Source organism: Esox lucius, chromosome 22, assembly GCF_011004845.1.
Source record: "Esox lucius isolate fEsoLuc1 chromosome 22, fEsoLuc1.pri, whole genome shotgun sequence".
Classification (NCBI taxonomy): domain Eukaryota; kingdom Metazoa; phylum Chordata; class Actinopteri; order Esociformes; family Esocidae; genus Esox; species Esox lucius.
This window is the reverse complement of record NC_047590.1, coordinates 17,281,216-17,301,885: the sequence shown is the minus strand read 5'-3', so window position 1 is coordinate 17,301,885 and position 20,670 is coordinate 17,281,216. Positions and strand designations below refer to the sequence as shown.

General features: G+C 44.8%; 1 protein-coding gene across 5 annotated transcripts in view; it reads left to right on the top strand.

Moving 5' to 3' along the window:
* The first annotated feature begins 1,014 nt into the window (after window positions 1-1,014).
* Window positions 1,015-20,670, top strand: part of LOC105023749 (histone deacetylase 4) — a 57,255-nt gene continuing 37,599 nt past the window's right edge. For 4 of the 5 annotated variants that reach the window (XM_020042416.3, XM_013139815.4, XM_034289713.1 and 1 more), the window contains exons 1-2: window positions 1,015-1,122; window positions 2,492-2,846. In XM_020042416.3, the coding sequence (XP_019897975.1) occupies window positions 2,825-2,846 (22 nt within the window). In that variant the 5' untranslated portion in view covers window positions 1,015-1,122; window positions 2,492-2,824. The remainder of the gene's footprint in view (window positions 1,123-2,491; window positions 2,847-20,670) is intronic. The other variant, XM_013139814.4, reaches the window with a different exon arrangement.

Genomic DNA, 20,670 nt, shown 5'->3' with positions numbered 1-20,670 from the left:
ACAGTCACAGGCTAATCTGGTTACATTTACTCTGCTCCTTGTTTTGTCTGTGGGTGGACGAGACGCAAAATCAAATAAGTTAATGTAAATAAACCCTATTAGATTACACCGCCGCAGAGAAAGAGTTTTCATATGGCAAGGAGCTTGAATTTAATATATAAATTTGACTCATTGCTGCCACTTTTACATACACAGTTTTGTGACGATGGTGAAGCCTTCCCAATTTTATGAGGTAGGCAGATAGATATGTTCCAAAAGTGACAATTATTATTATATATATTCTTTGCAGTACAAAATCCCCATATTGGGGAAAAATAATGCCCTTGATTTTCCTGTTAGTCCAATATTATTACAATAATTTCTTACATTGTTATGCTACTGGTTTAGTAGACCTGTGGAAGGAACATAGATTATGTGAATTGAATTATGAATTCAAATAATTGTAGAGAAAAATCAATAGGTGTGATGTTGGGGCCTTTAGCGATTTTGTCATATGCTGAGGCATGGAATGCAATAGATCGAACCGTTTTTTGTACAAAATGAAGTTTGCAGGCCACCAGTAATCAGCTGTTGATCAAGGATGGGCAGAAGTAGGGAGCGGCAGCGGTGTGGGCATTCTGACAGGGTGGGCGGCAGAATTACTTTCAGAACAGTCCCGCACATGCGCATACATCTCCGTATCATTAGCCGCGGCAATTTGGGATCCGAAAAACACTGAATAGCAGCACCTCTGTAACTATTTGCCAAAGGGACACGCCCTTTCTCGCATCAACCCATAATAAAAACACAAGTTGGCTATTATGTTTATTGAAATAGACTATCACTCGGAGGTGAAACTATTATCACACATTGGTAACACATAGGAATGTGATATTATTGGATCAGTTCGAAATGTTTATTTTCGTATTCACGGTGGCAGCATTGTAACAATTCTATATTGATAGTAAACCACGCCTCTCAATACTTGGATAAATGCAGGCGCGCGACACGTGACTCTGTAACCAAAATCCAGTATGGCGGAATCTGTCAGAAAATGATTTTTTCGCCCGTAGACTTCTGTAGTGAAAAATAATATATATTCTGCATCTTTCTCGGGAAGTGGCCGCCTCTTGGGGCATCTAGGTGAGCATATCTTGTATATATTCGATCAATTTAGCTAATTGAATAGGGAAAATATTCTGGAAGTTGCTTAGTCAATGATGCATTAATTACGGGCGCGGGGACAATCCTATCAAAACAATGTCTGCTGCCCGAAGTTTCCAGTTGAGCTGCTCGTACTAATGATACATTTAGTCTATTAAAATATATCACAATATTTTGGCTATGACTACATTTGCTTTTATTGTTCGACTTGGTGCAGGCAGATTTAGAAGGACATAACTGGATAGCTAAATATGTTGCGCCGTTGCTACATATTTACGCACTGAGTCTCTGATGTGCTTGGATTTACTCTTGTGTTATTTTTAGAACATGGCGGTGGATAGAGTACAGTATCAGCACAATTTTTGCCATTCTAGTTCGTTATGTTACGCAATTTTAAAGGAGAAATGACTGGAAAAGTCAGCTGTGTCTGCCAATGGGCGGTGGTGAAGTGTCTTCTATGCGTCAACCTTTTTTTGTGAATGGGGGCGTGCTGATGAAACTGGTCAAGGAGAGAGACGGAGTGATTTGTTTCTAGTTTGCCATTAACATCATCCTACTGATTGTTTTTATAAAAAAAAAGAATGATTTTCTTTTGTATTCATCATTCCAAATGTGTACATATTTAAAGAATGTTATGCATGTTGTTTAAAGTGTTTATTGGGTTGTTTTAACAGGCGTTGATGAAAAAGAGCAATATATATTTTAGGATTAGAAGTAGGTTTATCTAACCAGGGTCTCTTCCTCTGTGCTGGAGGGCCTGTCTCTCCTAATCTGTCATCCTGTATCATTCAAGTAGTTTGGGGACAATGGGGCCAGACAAGCGTGGACTCACACACACACACACACACACACACACACACCAAGCATACCAAGCATGGGGGCCGCAGGCGAAACAAAGCCCCCAGACCCCGCTGGGGAAAAAAGCCAATAAAGAGTGCAGGGGCATAGAGCCCCGGGACCCCCCCCCCCCCGCCTATACAGCAACACACACACTCCCCTTTCCGTCACAAAGCGTAAGCATGAGTGTGTGCCAGCCGTGACCGACTTTTGGAGATTCATCCGGCAGCTTCACTATCTGCCTCTGTTTTGAGAGAAGCCCCGTCCATAACCCCCACACGCTCCTCTCCCAACAGACACACTCCTCCCTGCCTCTGGGCCATTAGCCTAGCCCGTCCACATGATGGATGTCCTAGTAGTCTAGGGTTATTTTGGATATACCACTGCGCTTGTCTGTAAATGATGTAAAGGGATTAAAAACAAATCGTCATTGTTTTTGACACCAGATATACATTCTGTTGCCAGTGCACGGTTCAACTTCTACCCATCTCTTTCTCTCGCACTCTCTCAGTTGTTCTCTGTTGGGCTGGTACAGGTGAGAGGTTGGCTCCGGTGTACATGAACAGAAGGCTGATGAAGATTGGGTGGCGGAGTACTGTTTCCTGTGGCTGACCAGTGAAGAGGCCTGTAGCTGATTGTGTTTCCTGCCGCTGAATAGTTTGGAACTATTAACTCCGCCCCTTTGTAGCTCCAGCCTTTCTACACATTAGAGCCCTGCTCTCAAAACACACATACACCCCCCCCCCCCCTCACACACATACTTGGCTCACTGGTTCCGCCTTCCTCTCCTTGGCTTATATTTTCAACCTCCACGGTGGATTCTCACAGGACCGTCCTGTAAACAATGACATCGCATAGTCCCCAAGGTAAGCTCTTGACCATTCTCACTACGGTAGTTCCATTTCATGTACAGTAACCATATGTGTGATCAATTTGTTTCACTTTTTCATGTCATTTGTCAGACCTAATCAAATCCATCATCAATTATGATATGGGATCACTCAAAAGGATTGGTAACTGGGATTTAAGAAAAATCCCGTAACTTTCAATAAATTCCCTGGGTTTATTGATGTCCTGGTTGGTGGATTGCAGATTAACTTATTCTCTCTCTATTTCCAGAAAATCCAAACAGGCTTTCGGGTAATCAGGGCATTTATTTGAAGTTCCTGGAATTTTGCACCATGCTGATAGCTATATTTGCTGTTATTTCCTGTAGAAAATGTCACGTTGTTTATGTGAGAGTATTCAGTATGATGTTATGAGGAGTCCGTCAGTACCCCCTCAGTGAGTCCATGTTAAAGCACTATGGTGCCACCCACATTGTCAGTATCTGTGGTTTCCAAGTCTATCTCAATGGGAGTCGTATGTTGGCAGACAGCGTAGATGACACGCCACTATACAGAAGATGTCCATCTGTTTTCACAGACAAACTTTTACAGTCCAATGGACACGTTAGCCAATTAGCGCACTCCACATGGGCAGATGACTTTAGACCATCATTTATCTGTTCTAATTTTGTTTTCTGTCCTCAATGGATCAGTGGGACTGTGCCGTTCTGGATGCAGTAACTGCCCTGTTTACCTTACACACCGATGGATATGTTCACTAAAAATATCATTGGCAAGCTATCAGCCAGTCTGCTCTATTTTTGCCAAACAAGTAAGGCATTTCGAGGGAATGTACAACTTTCAAAAGCAATTTGCCTGAGTTGTTTTACATTCCCAGGTTTTCTCGATATCCTGGTTTAAGGATTCTGCTTATTTTCTGTTTATTCCTTTCTGATTTCTGGAAACCATCTGTGTTTAAATTGTGTGGCTAGCTGATGGGCTCTGTTGTTGTGGATGCTGTTGTGGATGCATGCACTATAAATATCATTGTCCAGGTAATGGCTGGAGAGCATCGGGTCGGGGTTACAGAACCTGGAGTTGTATTTCAAGAGTTTTTTTATATATATATATATATATGCGCACACACACACAGACACACTGCTCAGAAAATGAAGGGAACACTTAAATCACAGATCGAAATATATTCAAGATCAACATCTTTACATTGTGTAATTCATTGAGAACAAAATAACGACGTAACAATGGTCAATGGAAACCAACTTGAGGGCTGGATTGAAAATCACGCAGAAAATCAAAGTAAACAATTGAAATCACAGTTGAAATCCAACTTGTGTGAATTTCATCACTGCAACTCAATGTGACTCAGTAGTGTGTATGACCCCCACATGCCTGTATGCACTCCTGACAAAATCTGGGCATGCTCCTGATGAGATGGCAGATGGTGTCCTGGGGGCTCTCCTCCCCGACATGGATCAGGGCGTCAGTGTGCTCCTGGACAGTCTGTGGTGCCCCTTTGTGGCATTGCATGCACCGGATACATCATGTCCTAGAGGTTCTCAATTGGATTCAGGTCCGGGGAACGTGAGGGCCAGTCAATGGCATCAATGCCTTCGTCTTCCAGGAACTGCCTGCACACTCTGGCCACGTGAGGCCGGGCATTGTCCACCAGCGGAAGGTCTGATAATGGGTCTGAGGATTTCATCCTTATACCTAACAGCTGTCAGAGCACCCTTTGCTAGAATGTGGAGGTCTGTGCGACCCTCCAAGGATATGCCTCCCCAGACCATCACTGACCCCCCGCCAAAGCGGTCATGCTGGATGATGTTGCAGGCAGCATAACGTTCACCATAGTGTCTCAAGACTCTTTCAGGTCTGTCACATTTGCTTAGTGTGAAACTGCACTCGTATATGAAGAGAACAGGGTGCCAATGGCAGAGCTGCCAATTCTGGTGATTTCTGGTGACACCCAATCAAGCTGCACGGGGCTGGGTTGTGAGCACAGGTTCTAGTAGAGGATGTCGGGCCCTCATGGATTCTGTTTCTGACAGTTTGGTCAGAAACATGCACACCAGTAGCCCGCTGGAGGTAATTTTGTAGGGCTCTGGCAGTGCTCCTCCTGTTCCTCCTCAAACAAAGGAGTAGATACCGGTCCTGCTGCCGGCCCTTATATGGCCCTTTCCACATGTAACGGCCCATCTCCTGGTATCTTCTCCATGCTCTTAAAACTGTACTGGGAGATGCAGCAAACATTGTGAAGGCATGTATGGATGTGGCATCCATACATGGATGCCACATCCATACATGCTACCAGTAGTGACAAGGACACTAGCACAACACAAAACTTGAGGAGAATCAGTCAGGAAAGATAAGGAGAGAGCAATTGTCTGTGGCCACCCCCTGCAAAACCATTCCCTTTTTGGGGATTGTCTTGCTGTTGCCTGTACAGTGCACCTGTTGTTACTTTCATTTGCACCAATACAGGTGACATGATTCACAATCGCTTATGCTTCCTAATTGGACAGATTGATATCCCTGAAGTTTAATTTACTTTGTGTGATACTGTGATGATAACGTGTTCCCTTAATTTTTTTTAGCTCTGTGTGTATTTGTGTACATATATAGCTCTGGAAAAAATTATGAGACCACTGCACCCATTTATTTCCTTAGCAAATTTCTTTTAAAGGAAAGTTTTGATTGAGGAACAGAAGCGTTCAATTTTCAGTGGTCTCCTAATTTTAACCCTTCTGTTTTTCACTCAATCTTCCATTTTTACTTTTTTGAAAAGGTAAGAAAGATGTAATTTTTTCCAGAGCTGTATATACATATACACACACACACACACACACACACACACACACACACACACATATATATATATATTTGTTCAAGTTCAGGATGCATCTGAGTAAACATCGTAGCTCCTTTTCATGGTTTGCACTTTCGTCACTCGGTAGCAGTGTTGCCATGGTTACTAATGTTTTATAGACAATGCAGCCATTTTGATGACCAGAAGTTGATTAGGTGCCCAATAGTATAGTGTAAATAAAACTATAGGGGCTTAGGAATACAACAACATTGCCAAAGTAGCCTAACATTTTGTAGAACCACATTTTGTAGAACCACATCATCAAATGTCCAGAAAGTCAGGAAAAGCAGCTAGCGATGCCAACTTTAGCTAGCTCACATTTGGCGGGTTCCTCTTCCTCTTCAACTTTAACTAGTTTGTTAATGTTATACTATGTCTAGAATCAATTTGGTGACATCAAAATGTTTTTCTCCTCATTATTTAGCTTTTTTCTGGTATCATGTTTTTAAGCCTTAGTAAATCACTTTGGACCAAATCTTAATTGGCTCCCATTGAAGAAGTGTTGAGTCAAATACTCAGTTGGTCATCAGCCCCAAAATCTATGTTCACAACAGTATTGTGGATGTTTTAAAGCCAGTTTCACTGCATTTCTACAGATTTTGATTATGTGGTTATGAGTTCATTGACAATCTATTTGGGACACATGGGGGTGGATTGCCTAATTTATCCATCTTGTTAGCTTAACATGCCCATGGAACTATCTTGGTTTATAGTTGTTTAATTGGAGATTTCCAAAGGTTATAAGTAGCTCTTTTAATTTGTCAGTACCTGACCTAATCTGAAAAATGCCCATGCAAAAAGTTAAAAGTAACACTCGGGAGGAGGGGTTTTCAGACATTTCTAACATCACCAGAAAAAAAGAATCCAGGAGCCAAATTGTATCAGCGCCATTTCGGTTGTTGGCTTGAGAATGCATTCTCCTTCAGGTGCACGTATTGGTCGAACAGTTCCTAGCTTGAGCAACCCATATAAAAGTAGGCTTGAAAATATGTTCATTGGAGGACACGTTTCATGATCTTTGGCAATTGCTTCATTGACGCAAGGCCTTTAACAAAAATCTAACTCATTAAATTGGGGGTGGACTGCAAGAGATTGGGATAAAACAGAAATATTGCTAATGGGGTGTCATGCTGTGTGGACGCTGGCAAGGTGAGTGTCTAGGATGGGAGAAGTTTCTCACGTCTTCCTATTGACTTCTCAATGTTGTCACTGTCATGTCCTGTCTACTTAACAGTCAAGTGAAACCAAGTGACTCAGTAGCACTTGTTTCCTCCCCGTGTGATTTTCCAACAAACACATAAATGACATGACCAGACAGCTGTGTTGCTGCCCGACGGATTTCCTTTAAAAAACAAAAAGGAGAATGTATCATTTTTTTTCAAGTATCGGTCCACCATCTGTATTGACTCAAACCCGGGTCCAGATCCTGTCCATGGTCTGCCTGTTGAGAATGAATAGGCTAGATCAGAACTACGTGTGTTAGTCTCTACACAGCATTGGCCTTTTTAGATCCAGTCTCATGCATTTGTTGTAGATCAGAGGTTGGCATTTGGCACGGGGAAGGACAATTCCTGCCTGTCCCATCTTGTCCTGTCATTGTTTTTCCTGTACGTCCCGATCTTGCAGCAGTAGTATAAGACCAACAGCTTTCCTTCCTGTCTAGATAATAATCATTACTGTCCCGTGCTCATTTTTACATGCAGAAAGTGCACACCCCTTCCTCCACGCACTCTGCTGCGTGCAGGTTTCCATAGCAACAACTCAGTTGTGGGCTGCTCTGTTCAGACGAGAGGCCACTGTTACCTCGCTGTAATGTTTTAAAGAGGGATTCGTAAGTCTGAATACTGTTACTTTTGGGAGAAGGAAGCGGGAGAACATTCAAAACGATACGTCCTGTTTAGAGCTGCTTAAAACACCATTTCTTTACGTAATGCCTGTACGACTCACCCTTTGATAGTATTTGTCGCCTGGGCCTAGTTTAAACTCTTTGGACGTTGTCCGTCCTTTTTAAAGTGAACTGCTGGATACATGTGTTTGCCCGCCTGCATTCTCCTCTGTATGTGTGTGTGCAGGCGTGCGCGCTTGTGTTTGTTCCCGTGTCTGTGATCGCATGGGCATTATGAGTCCATTATCAGCTTACTACCAGCTGCATTTGTTCCTTTCAAGCCTTTGCTCATTCCCTTCGTTGCTGCTCTTTTCCGTGGGTGATTTGAAAAATCAGTCTCTTCTGATGAAGTATTGCGTTGACTTCCAATTATTAAGAAAACCCATGTTTCTTTCAAAGGTTGGGCCACGGTTCCTAGAAGTTAGATCTGGTAGATAGTGGGTTGACTGTGCAGGCATCTGTCAACAGATAGAACTGTTTGCATATATGTGATTATCTGCTTGGAGAGCTTAGCCTGTTAGGCGGATACATCTAGTCAACATTACGCGTGCGCTAATACACACTGGGTACTGTAACCTGGTGTTATTGAAAGTTGCTTTAGGCCTATATTCTCACAGTAATGTCAGATTGTCTTCTTTGTAGGCTCCAGAAGGGTTGCATGTGTTGGCCAGAGTCTGAGGTAATGCTACTTCGCCTGTCCTGGTGACTATCAGCTGATGCAGACAGTGACCAGTGAGACAGAGATCCTTTTGTGGATCTTAAAATGCATTAAACATCAGTTCAAAGTCATTCAACATGTGGTGGGGTTGATCTATACTCTAGAATATAGATGTTTAATACTACTCTACACTTTCCCACAGCTAAATCTGAAATATGTCTCCTGGCCTAGTAAAAATGAACAGTGGGGTGACCAGGTATCCCTCCCACACAAAACACAGCACAGTGGTTCTCTTCTGGGACCTGTCTGTCTTCTGCATTGCACTGCTGTGGTTTTCCCATGGGCTGCTGCGGCCCCTCTGTGGTTGTGGTCATTGGTCAGACAGGCACGCTTATCTTAAGTTCCCACGGTGTCACGGTGACGGCCCGGGCAGCCCTCTGCGGGTTTAGCTGTGGTCGATAAGGAACATGCCTGCCCGCAATTGGAGAACGACGTGTCCGTTCAGTGGCTGAGAACCGGATAGTCTGTTCCCCCGTTTCTCCATTCATTACAGGAAAAGTGTTCAGAGCTTTTTGTTTCATACTTTGAATTATTTATATTCCTAAGTCAGACAGTCCCAAATACCCGTCGTACATGAATCGGGGCATTCCCGTTTGGAAACGCTGGGTCTGTTTTTGACGGCTTCCTTGTGGAATGATGGGGTGTTGGCAGTGCGACTATTCACTCAGTGTCGTATCTCAACGTTCTAGGTTGTTTTTGCGGTTGTGGAGAAATGTTCGACGAGTGTTCCATCGAGCCTTATGAAAAGAGCCCTAATGTCAGCAGTGTAGGAAGCGCCAGACTGATGGGGTAGGAGGTGATGACACTAGGCATTACCCAGCAAGGTTTTCCACTGTCCCACTCAGTGATAGTAAGGGTTTCCTGGAACAACTGCAAATATTAGTCATTGGACAAACACGTGCACAAACACGAGCAAGCTTTTACACACACACACACAATCTCTGTTCCGTTCAAAGCAAATGCAGTTGTTTAGTGTTTTGTGAATAGGATGTGGTGTTTTTTTGGTTGCCATTCCATCTTTAACCCAGTAGATGAAGTTGAACATTGCTTCGGGATGTTCACAGTGACAAGGTTCTGTACGTTAATGTATTCTGCTGTGTGGGGGTTGGTTTCTCCATGTGACAACGTCCATTGACAACGTTCTGTACGTTAATTTATTCTGCTGTGTGGGGGTTGGTTTCTCCATGTGACAACGTCCATTGACAACGTTCTGTACATTAATTTATTCTGCTGTGTGGGGGTTGGTTTCTCCATGTGACAACGTCCATTGACAACGTTCTGTACGTTAATTTATTCTGCTGTGTGGGGGTTGGTTTCTCCATGTGGTTCTTGAACTTAGTGACTGCATGTGCTACTCCTTTTCCACTACTGTTGATGTGGGTTAGCAGAGGAAAGGGTCTCCAGCTTTAGTTTCAAAGTGCACAAAATTCAGCGGTTCTAAAAATGTTTGAGTTAAGACTTTCATTATAGTGTTGTAGCGCTGATGGCGATATATTTATACCAGATAAGGGGGCCCCAACCTTTGTGGGCTACCGCTTCAAATGAGATGAGCGCTCTGTCATGGCAACATATAGTCTGATGTTGGGGAGAATGAGTTTGGGTTCGGGCATCTGTCATGGGACTGCGAGCCAACTGTCTTCCTGGTAGGACTGAGGTGTTGAGGACAAGATTTGTGTGTCGCAAAATTGAGGAGTGGGGAGAAAAAAACCTAATAATTTCTTGCACCATGTCATCATTGGTTTGGGTTAAAAATGTATTATAATTTAATATAACAAATTATAAAAATAAATAGTTTGGTGTGACGTGTGTGTGACAGCGTGTTTTATCGCGTCACGCCGCTGTTATCCATAATCCATTCATTGTGAGAGTCCCAGTCCCTCCCCCCGCACTCTCCAGTCCACCTAAAGGTGAAGGGTTAAATGCATTCCCGCTCTGCACATCAGAGCCGTTCGCTTACCCATGGGCTATTTTTAGCCCCATACACACACAAACAAGCACAGTGAACAAAGAACCATTGTTGTCGGTCTAGTGTGCGTGTGCGCGCGTGCGTGTGCCCCCCCACCCATTCATTAGCTTCAACGGTCGAGGAGACACGGTTCTCTCTCTGACACACACGTGTCTGTTTCCCTGTCAGTGGGAGCCTGCACGCGTTTACCGACGTGTCTGGCGGCTGTCGCCTCTGTTTACCTGCCCAGGAGATGGGCGCAGGCGGAGGCACAGCCGGGATCCGCAGGAACAACACGTCGACATAATGGGCCCGCTCCCGCCTTTTTGTTTCCAGGGCGGGCCGGTTCAAACCCCAGAGCCGCCTGCGGGGTAATTTATGTCATTTAGCCGACACCTTTAACCAGCGTTGGTGCTCAGTCATGCGTGTTTCACGTGTGAGTGGTCCAGGCACTCAAAACCCACTGTCCCAGTGTGTAAAACGCCATGCCCGCCCCCCCATCCCCCACTTCCTTCAGAATGTTAAGAATACATGTGCAAACTCAGACCAATTAAACTATTAATTATTATTCTTGACATGTTACACTGTTGAGAGGGTTGCGTTGGCAGGTGAGAGAATTTTGTCCAGGGAGCGGGTTTATTGGTTGAGGCTGAAAGCCCTACTGTACATTACAGTTTGGTACAGGTGCTGTGGTCTAGAACGTGTCAACACAGCTGAGGAACGGCTTAGCCAGGATATCAGAAAAGGGACCGTTACTTTGGCCTTTTGGGTGCACAGGTTTCTCGATGGGTCAGCGTCCAACCGGACCCTAGTCTGTCATAAGGTTTCTTCACCAGCTTTTGCCTAACTCGTTCACTGTACCATTGATTATTGAGCTACAGAACGTTCAGCCAGACAGATTATGCCTCACTTGGCTTTGGCTGGTGTGCTCTAGCTTAACCCGGGCCAATACTTCCAGGACCAGCAGCCCAACCCCGCCCACTCCGCGTCAACACGTCCAGGACCAGCAGCCCAACCCCGCCCACTCCGCGTCAACACGTCCAGGACCTGCAGCCCAACCCCGCCCACTCCGCGTCAACACGTCCAGGACCAGCAGCCCAACCCCGCCCACTCCGCGTCAACACATCCAGGACCAGCAGCCCAACCCCGCCCACTCCGCGTCAACACATCCAGGACCAGCAGCCCAACCCCACCCACTCCGCGTCAACACGTCCAGGACCAGCAGCCCAACCTGGCCCACTCCCTTTCAACACGACCAGGACCAGCAGCCCAACCTGGCCCACTCCCTTTCAACACGACCAGGGCCAGCAGCCCAACCCGGCCCACTCCCTTTCAACACGACCAGGGCCAGCAGCCCAACCCGGCCCACTCCCTTTCAACACGACCAGGGCCAGCAGCCCAACCCGGCCCACTCCCTTTCAACACGACCAGGGCCAGCAGCCCAACCCGGCCCACTCCCTTTCAACACGTCCAGGACCAGCAGCCCAACCCGGTCCACTCCGCGTCAACACGTCCAGGACCAGCAGCCCAACCCGGCCCACTCTTCGCCAACACATCCAGGACCAAGTGTTCTGCCCTTCCCAGCTTCTGGACTGTGCCTGCCGCCCTGTGTTCAGAGGGACACTCCCCTCCGTGTTCTGTCCCCCCTAAACAAACAGCCCATTGTGGGCTCTTTACAGGGGCCTTGTCCCTCTGCGTGTTCCTGGCTCAGTTTTTAATTGGCATTAAGCAAGGGACAGCGAGAGGGTGAAAGGAGATAATGAGAGGAATGGGACGTCTCTTTGTATGCCTGAGCAGCCCAAGGCCTGTCTGTCCGCAACACAGCACAGAAACTGGATACAGTGTGTTCTGCCAGCAAGCTGTCTGACACAATTGGCCTTTACACAGATGACACCGAGCCCTCCTTTATGGCTTTTGACACGGCCTGTCATTGTCTCAGAGTGCCGCGAGGGTGATATCAAGTTGAGACCGTGGATGAGATCGGGATGGCTGAAGGATGTGTCGGAAGTGATTGCTTATTCGTTGATTGCCGGCCGTCTCTCAAGACAGGCTGACGTAAAGCCAGAACGGGACGTTGCTTTTTAGCTGTTTAGTCGCTCAGTCCTTTGGGGCATTGTGAGGCTTGCGTGCTCTATTTTAATTCGGATGGCTCTTCATGTAGCCTCCCTTGTCCGATCGTCAGTCCAAGGTGGACATGTTGATCTTCATAGTTAAACCAAGGTTTCGCAAACCCATTTTCTCAATGGGAATTGGTTCATGTTTCTCGTTTCCTATCACTGTATTTCCCATTCCATTTGCCCTAGACTTCTCTGACTGTCAGGCCGTGTTAAACCTTCTGGTGCAGCGCCATCTGGGACACCATGACGAAGCTGTGTGAGAAAAGGATAAATGCTCCCTTTATTCTCCCCTGCTCATTACCACCCTGCGTGAATGGGAACCTAAAGGTCGCCTCAGTCCCAGAGTTCAGGCGACGGGATTCTTTTTATGACAGGATGTCAGAGCTTGCCTCATAGGCGAGGGGTCGCCGGTCGCAGGCCACTTGCCATGACGTCAAAGCACGCTGACCCTGAAGAAAGTGCCTCCTAGAGGAGAGGCCTGTCTGATTGATGGCGTTGTTCGTCCGGGTGTTAACTTGCCCAAGTGCCCACAGTGGGGAGGGCCAGTGAAACCAGGGTAATGAGACAGGAGCGTCCTTCCTGACTTGGCGTGTGTGCGCATGCCTCCATCTGTGTGACAGACGGAAAGATGTTTGCTAATGAGCATGGTGAGCAAATAACCCCTTGTGTACCAATTTCTGGTAAAATATACATCCAATGACTTTGCGTTTCCCCGTGGGAGGAAACGGAAACAGTGGACAATGCTGCTGTTCATGTAAAATACTAAATGCTAATCCACCCGTCTGTGCTCACTATCTGGCCTCAGTCTTTGCTCACTATCTAATGCTAATATACCAGTCTGTGCTCACTATCTGGCCTCAGTCTTTGCTCACTATCTAATGCTAATATACCAGTCTGTGCTCACTATCTAATGCTAATCCACCCGTCTGTGCTCACTATCTGGCCTCAGTCTTTGCTCACTATCTAATGCTAATCCACCCCTTTGTGCTCACTATCTGGCCTCAGTCTTTGCTCACTATCTAATGCTAATCCACCCCTCTGTGCTCACTATCTGGCCTCAGTCTTTGCTCACTATCTAATGCTAATATACCCCTCTGTGCTCACTATCTGGCCTCAGTCTTTGCTCACTATCTAATGCTAATACACCCCTCTGTGCTCACTATCTGGCCTCAGTCTTTCAACTGCTATTCATTTGTGTTCACTTCTGGTTTGGTTTTTCCGTCAGGGCTGCACCTGGATTCACAGAAGATCCATAAGAGCACGCACTAATGCGCACTGACTCAAACACTTATTACGAGATGTGGGTTGGTACTTTTCACGATGAAGGTCTTGATGTCGTAGATTCTTTTTTTTTTATTCTTATTTTTTAAGGTAGGAACTGGTAGTTGCTGGGCTTCAACAAGAGCCTTCACGCCCTGTTCACTTCCCCAGAGTTGGGTTGAAGATACAGAGTTCCCCCACGTGGGGATGAAACGTGTCAGAGCGTCACCTCGCGGAGCATCGGTGAAACCTCTGGTCCCTGGCTGTTGGCCCTAACCCCCCACACACACACACACACACACACACACACACACACACGTAGGATCTGTTTACCCAACGCTGAATGCTACCCCAGGCCATTAGAAACATGGCGATATCACCATAGATCGCATGACAACCACCTTTTTTTGTGAGGGCGGGTAGGTTGTCTGTCCTCCTTGAGTCGTTGACTGGGTCCTCCACTGTGGGACATAACAAACATGTTGTGATGAGCGTCGCCTCGTTAGCTAAGGCTGGCTGGGTCTCCGCCGGAGGCTAGGGCAGCCTATTTATACCCCTGCCTCCTGACGCTATCCTAGCAGGGCTGAGGAGAGACAGGGGGAGGAGAGACAATCTGATGGACTCCTATCACTGTTGCTAAGAGATGAGGCTGACAGTTGTGTGTGTCTAGGTTTATTCCTTCACCTCTCCCTTTGGGAGGTGTGCGTTGTCTCCATGTAGAGGTTTGTTTCTTTACCGCCTTCTTTTTCTTTTCACTAATTTTGTCATGTGGTTGTGTACATCTGGACTAACTTTGTTACTTTGTCTCCGGTATCAGTTGTTTATTTCTAGAGATTGTCCTTCTAACGTCAATAAATCGTGATAAGTCTTTAATAATTACCTGATTAGTGTTGCCTAACCCCACTGTGACCTGCATCTAATCTCTGAAACCCAGAACTAAAATCTTGTATTATTATTGCACTATTCAATTCAGAGGGGTTAGAACAGATACTAGCAACTCTTGAGAAGTCTCTAGCCCTCTGTCTGGAATTAAGTGTGGGTCCAATATAGTGGGTCCAATATCCCCTTCTATAAATTTGAATGATGTGAGCACATGTGAGCACATGATATCCAAATGACTAGTGACAAAAAGTCTGCATCACTAAAGAAAGTTCCTTATTAGTCGTCGCATCCCACTATAGTTTTTTCATGCCCGAGTATTTGCAATATTAGTTGATAATTAAAAAAATTTTATCCAGGAAAGAAACAACTGAGAGAAATTATTTTTGGAAAATGTAAATCTTTAAAATGTATAGGGCCCCCTTTAGAAAAATGGGCTATAACCACATATATTGACAGGACTTAATGAAGTACTTTCTCTTGTAGAGTAAGGACCTAGAAAAAAAGTTGCAGTGGAGAGAAGAATATGCCTGACTGAAAGAAAAAAAAACTGTTGCTCATCACATACTTCTTTCATTTTTTTAAAGGTAGCTCTCATTTTCGGTAAGGTTAGAGACCCCTACAATAAATAGTTATGTATAGTATATTTTTGGCTATCTGTAACTATCCATAATTGTTGTGGTTAATTATCTCCAAACACCTCTACTCCAACAATTAAACTGTGCTCCTAAGTTTATTTCCGTGTGCCTATTTTTTTCAGCTTACAAGTGCATGTGGAATAGTGCGCATAGGAATAGTGCCTTGCTCTTGTGACTGATTGAATATGTCTGTGAAAACACGGTAGAGCTCATTAGCACAAAGAGCAACTCCGCTCGCATGATCATCTATCTGAAATCTCCTTCCAGCTGAAATGTTCTACCTGGCAAACCAATTATTGTTTAAGACAACAACATACATAATAGAAGTGTCCTAGTTATTGAGTGGCCTTTCTGATTCATCTGGTTTAGTTTATTTGGCAGTCTCCAAGGCAGCTAGGAGAGCCTTTAGTTTGCACTTTGTAATCTATCTGATGCCTCTCCAGACAGACGAGCAATCATTGCTGGAAAACTTATTTTCCAGTCTGAAAGTAAACTTCATTTCACTGACTTAATTTTTGATGGAAACATTTTATTAGCCTTCTAATAGTGGGATCTGTACCTGCTGTTGGGCTCCTCAGTGTTTCCTCTGTTTTAATTTGGCCATGGAGAAAATTCCTGGCTGTACCCATTTAGGTACAGTTTTGAATTATAGACTATAGTCACTATTCTAGCTATTTGTAACTCATTTAAGCAAATCAGTGTGCCCATCAGCCAAACCAATTAAGGAAATCCAACAACATTTTCACACAGAAATAGCATTTGATTTCTATGATTTAGTATTTAAAGCTTATAAAAGCCTACATGCAACCAGACTCCTCCTATTTGGCAGAATGGAGAGCACTTTTGACTTCCTCATTGTCACAGCGTTGGCCTCTAAGCTCACCAGTGTACCACGCATGGCTTGTCGTTGCTGCTTGACACAAAGGTTTTTGATAGGATGCACATTTCCTCACATACGTTGATGCAGGATGTGACCCTGTCAGTGTAGTTGTGTCGGAATTGCTGTCCTTGAATAGGTTCCTGTCTGTGGTGTCAAAGCAGATCTTGTGCTCCCCTGTGCCCTTGTCAGTCAGTTTCCAAACTGTATGTCGACATACTTTGACGTTTTTAGTTTCTCTGTACACTGGAATGAATTCATGCATCACGTTGTCTGCGTGGATGGCAAGTTGGTTTGCCTCTTTAATAATGCTGTGAACATGGCATGGAGCAGTAATTGTATCATATTTAGGGCCCTATCACGCTGCTTGCTCATCTCTAAAGACTTCAGGTAATACACACATGCTGAGGTAATGCGTTCCCCAGGTAAACATCCACACCTGAGCTTTCAGGTACCTGCAGCTACAGTTGCTCGAGGGTGACGTGATAATGTAGTCATATCCGACTGTCCCACCCGTCCCCTCTGGGCAGCGTTGTGCCAGTCGTTGTCAGAATGCTGTGACCAGGTTGCTAATCCCTGACCACCGTGACACAGTATGCTTTCTTTTTCCTGTGTCCATAACAAGGTCTTAACTGCATTAGGGGACCGTTTCTAAAGTCTGAGAAACATTGACGTTATTTTGCTTTTGTTGTGTGCGTGTGGCTTGTCTTTAAGCTACATTCCTACCAAGAGGCTATGTTGTTTTGCAACATTCTGTTAGTGCACACGTGATATCAGTTACTAAAAAATAATCAAAGGGTTAGGCTACTTTGTAGTTAACCTTTAGTAAAGAAGGTTTTTGGAAAAGTTGGGTGTACCTGAAGACTGTTTTCATTGGCATAATCCTGAATGGATTCACCAAGGGGTTGATACCTTCATCACACACACTCCTTGCCTTTTCAGAAAGTTCCCGTTATTACAAACCACTGATGCAATCATTCCAAAAAATTTCTGCCTTTCGGTGAACCAAGGTGAAAACCAAGAGGGAACGAGCTTGAGATTCAGAATTATCTAGCAAGCATTTCTGGAAACCCTGGGGATTTTGGGAAACGTATCTGAGTTTTGCAACCCTACACCGGGTCAACACAGGTGTTTCATTATCTAAACCACAGCACACTGCCATGTAAAACAGGCCATTTACTGTGGTATCACTAACCATCCTACATGGTTGAACAATTTTACAGTAACACTGGCAACATGGACGTACACACCTCATTTCCAATGCAAAGTCAGGCTGCTGGGAGCTGAATCATTTGGGTGTGATTTGCGGAGATATCTGACATTGATTTGAATGTTTCTGTAAACAGTGCATGTCTCTGTGTATGCTTATAGGCATCCTAGGTCATCGGATAGGTGATCTGAGGCTATGCCATCTGTTCTCTCTCTGTAGCCACACCTGGACTGCTCACTGCAACATTAGAAGCACCAGTACAATAAATAGCTTTGAATAGTTTTTCAAATGAAGCTAGTATTATATGTTTTCATAAATGGGTAGTTTCAAGCCCTTAAAGCAGACTGGCTGAAAGCTATGCTATATTTCTCCAATAAGTAATGGGGGTATGGGATATGGCCAATATATCACAGCTGAGAGCAATTCTTAAGACCAATGCATTGCGGAGTGCCTGGACAGTGCACTCAGCTAGGACAATGTACCACAATCCCCCAGAATGGCTTATTATTATTCTAAGCTGTTTACCAACACAGTTATAACATTAAAAGCTTGTCATACCTGTGGTATACATTGTCTTGTAAACCAGGCAGGTTGAATCCTGAATGCTGATAGCTGTGGTATATGAGACCGTGTACCGTAGGTATGACATCACTTTTTACTCATCTAATTGTCGGTAACCGGTTTATAACTACATTGACATATTTCAGAGGTTTGGGATATATTGCCAATATACCTCGGCTAAGCACTGTGTTCAGGCATTTCGTGATGCTTCGTGCCTAAGAACAACCCGTAGTCGTGGTATATTGGCCATATACCATACCCCCTCGTGATTTATTGCACAGCTTTCAGCCAATTAACCCTCAGGATTCAGAATCTGTTTTATAATAGACCATATACCACGGTATAACAACATTTATATTTTGCCTTCTCTGGTAAATATTTTGACTTCACTGGTATATGTTTTTGGGTTGGATGTGTATGATGTTTAGGTGCATAATCTTCACTCACCTGCCAAACAGCAAATCATTTGGCTGTAACTCAATATACTGTGTAAAAAATGCAGACATTGTCATGAGATTAGTTGTTGTTCGGCCAAACATATGAATGGTCACGCCACGATCGCTTAGACTTGATATCTAAGTGACCGTGGTGTGATTGTTGGTGCCAGATGTGGTGGTTCCAGTGTCTCAAACAGCTTACCTTCTAGTATTTTCACAGACAGCAGTCTTTAGAATCACTTTCATACTTCAATTAGCTATGATATTCTGAGTGGTTTTGATGACATGAGGCACATACAGTCATGTGAAAAAGTACACCCAACCCTGGGAGAATATATTATCTTTTGACTATTATACGTTATAATACATTTCATTCACATTAATTGATAAAAGTAACCCAGTTTAACAAATCACGCAAAAATTAACTTTTGCATTCATGCAATTAAACAGAATTGCAATTTCATTAAGGAAAATGTTTGTTCACCGCTAGCTTTAGCATCACATGCAATGGCCAAAATAATCAAAGGGAACAAAATAATGTGCAAATGACCTGGGAATCATGAGAAAATAGCTTGGGATGGTCCAGCCTGCCATAAAAACTAGACAGTCAGTCTGGTTTGGTCTAAACCAAATAGGTATAATAACACATCATGCCAAGATCAAAAGACATATCCAAGGCCCTGAGAAGAATGATCATTTGTGCCCATGAGCCTGGGAGGGTTTACAAAGCTATTTCCAAGCAATTTAATGTCCGTAATTCCACTGTCTGACAGATCTGCAAAATTCCAGACCACGTAGAACCGGTTGTCCCAACAAATTCAGTCAAGGAGGTTGACAGATTGAAAGATGCTCATAGAAGTCTCTAAGAATCCCAGGGTAATATCAGTGGATCTATTGGCCTCTCTTGCCACAGTCAGTGGTAAAGTGTGTGAGTCAACTGTCAAAGAGACTGCACAAACCTGCCCTTAATGGGGAGGTCTAGAAGTTAGAAGCCTCTGCTCTCGAAAAAGAATATCAAGACATTACAGATGTTTGCCCAACGACACCTGAGTAATGACCAAAATACTGGAACAATGTGTTCTGGAGACATATACTACGTTACCTCATACCTTATTGCTTTATAGACTCTTAAGTGTCCACAACATTTAGCCCTGTCAGTCCCCAGTCTGAAAGATGAAGCAGATGGACAATTAGAAACACACTCCCAGGCATTTTAAATACTTGGTTTGAATCCACAAATCCCACTATAGTCAATTGAATTGAAACAATCCAAAGGCCATGGATATCCTGAAGTCTAATGGTGGTGTATCATATTGGGCTGTATCATCACCAACAATGACCAGAATAAAGCAGGACCGCCAAAGTAAATCAACCAGTGACGTAACTGAAGTTCAGTAACGTCATGACAATGTGGTGTTTTCTTTCACAGTCTCCCGAAGTATTCCCAACAAATGTACCAAACGGCATGTTTAAAATAAACAATGAGAGTGACTCAAGCTAGCTGACTATTCTGAATAGCTTTATTTCAACTCACTGGGGGGTAGAACATATGCAAATAGATGAATACTACTCAGATGGCTGTCTTTTCAGATGGCGTCGTGAATGCTGTCCACCGTACCAGCTCAAAGCTCCCAATTCCGGCCTGAGGGTGCTTAAAAGCAGGGTAGAGACAAAACAGTAGTTAATGAAAACAGGTGAACTGACAGATCTCTACCCTAATCAACCCTCATGCTCGGTTTCTCCTGGGTCCGCCAGTCCTCAGGATGCCGTTCCCTCACGCAGGTTGCAGGAAGCACCTCCTCCATAGCGCCAGGCTGCTTGTGATCACCGGCAGTGCGGTGCCTGACTTTTTGCTTGGCCTTGCTTCTAGGCTGGTCTGCAATCTGAAGGTCAGGCGTTGTCGGGCTGTGAGCATGACTAATACTCACAAATAACACACTTCCAAGACTGCACTCAAGGCTGTTCAAGTGTAATGCGAGGGGCTGGGACTGTAGGATCTTGTCAGCACGTTGCAGTCCGATTGGCGGCCCACTTCCAATATGGGCATATGGGCACAAACCCTGTGCTCCCCCCCACACCCCCCGTGCCCCCCCCCCCCCCCCACACACACACCCCCCGTGCCCCCCCCCCCCCACACACACACACACACACCCACGCACACCCACACACGCAACAGGGTTTGGCATATTAGGGACCCCCCCATCCAGCATCTCTGACAGCAGAATGTTTGTTAACATGCCCTGTTGGTACAACCCTGAACCATCTCAGTTGCGTATCCAGCGCTTTGCAAGTCCTAATATGACGGGCAACCCTTTCCAAAATGGGCAATATTACATTTGACTCAGCGATGACCCAAAATGCCTCATGGCTTTCCGGGTGCTCTACGACCATGCAAGGGGTCTGTTCCAACTGCCCCCCGAGACAGGCCCTGGCCCAGTCCGTCTGTCAG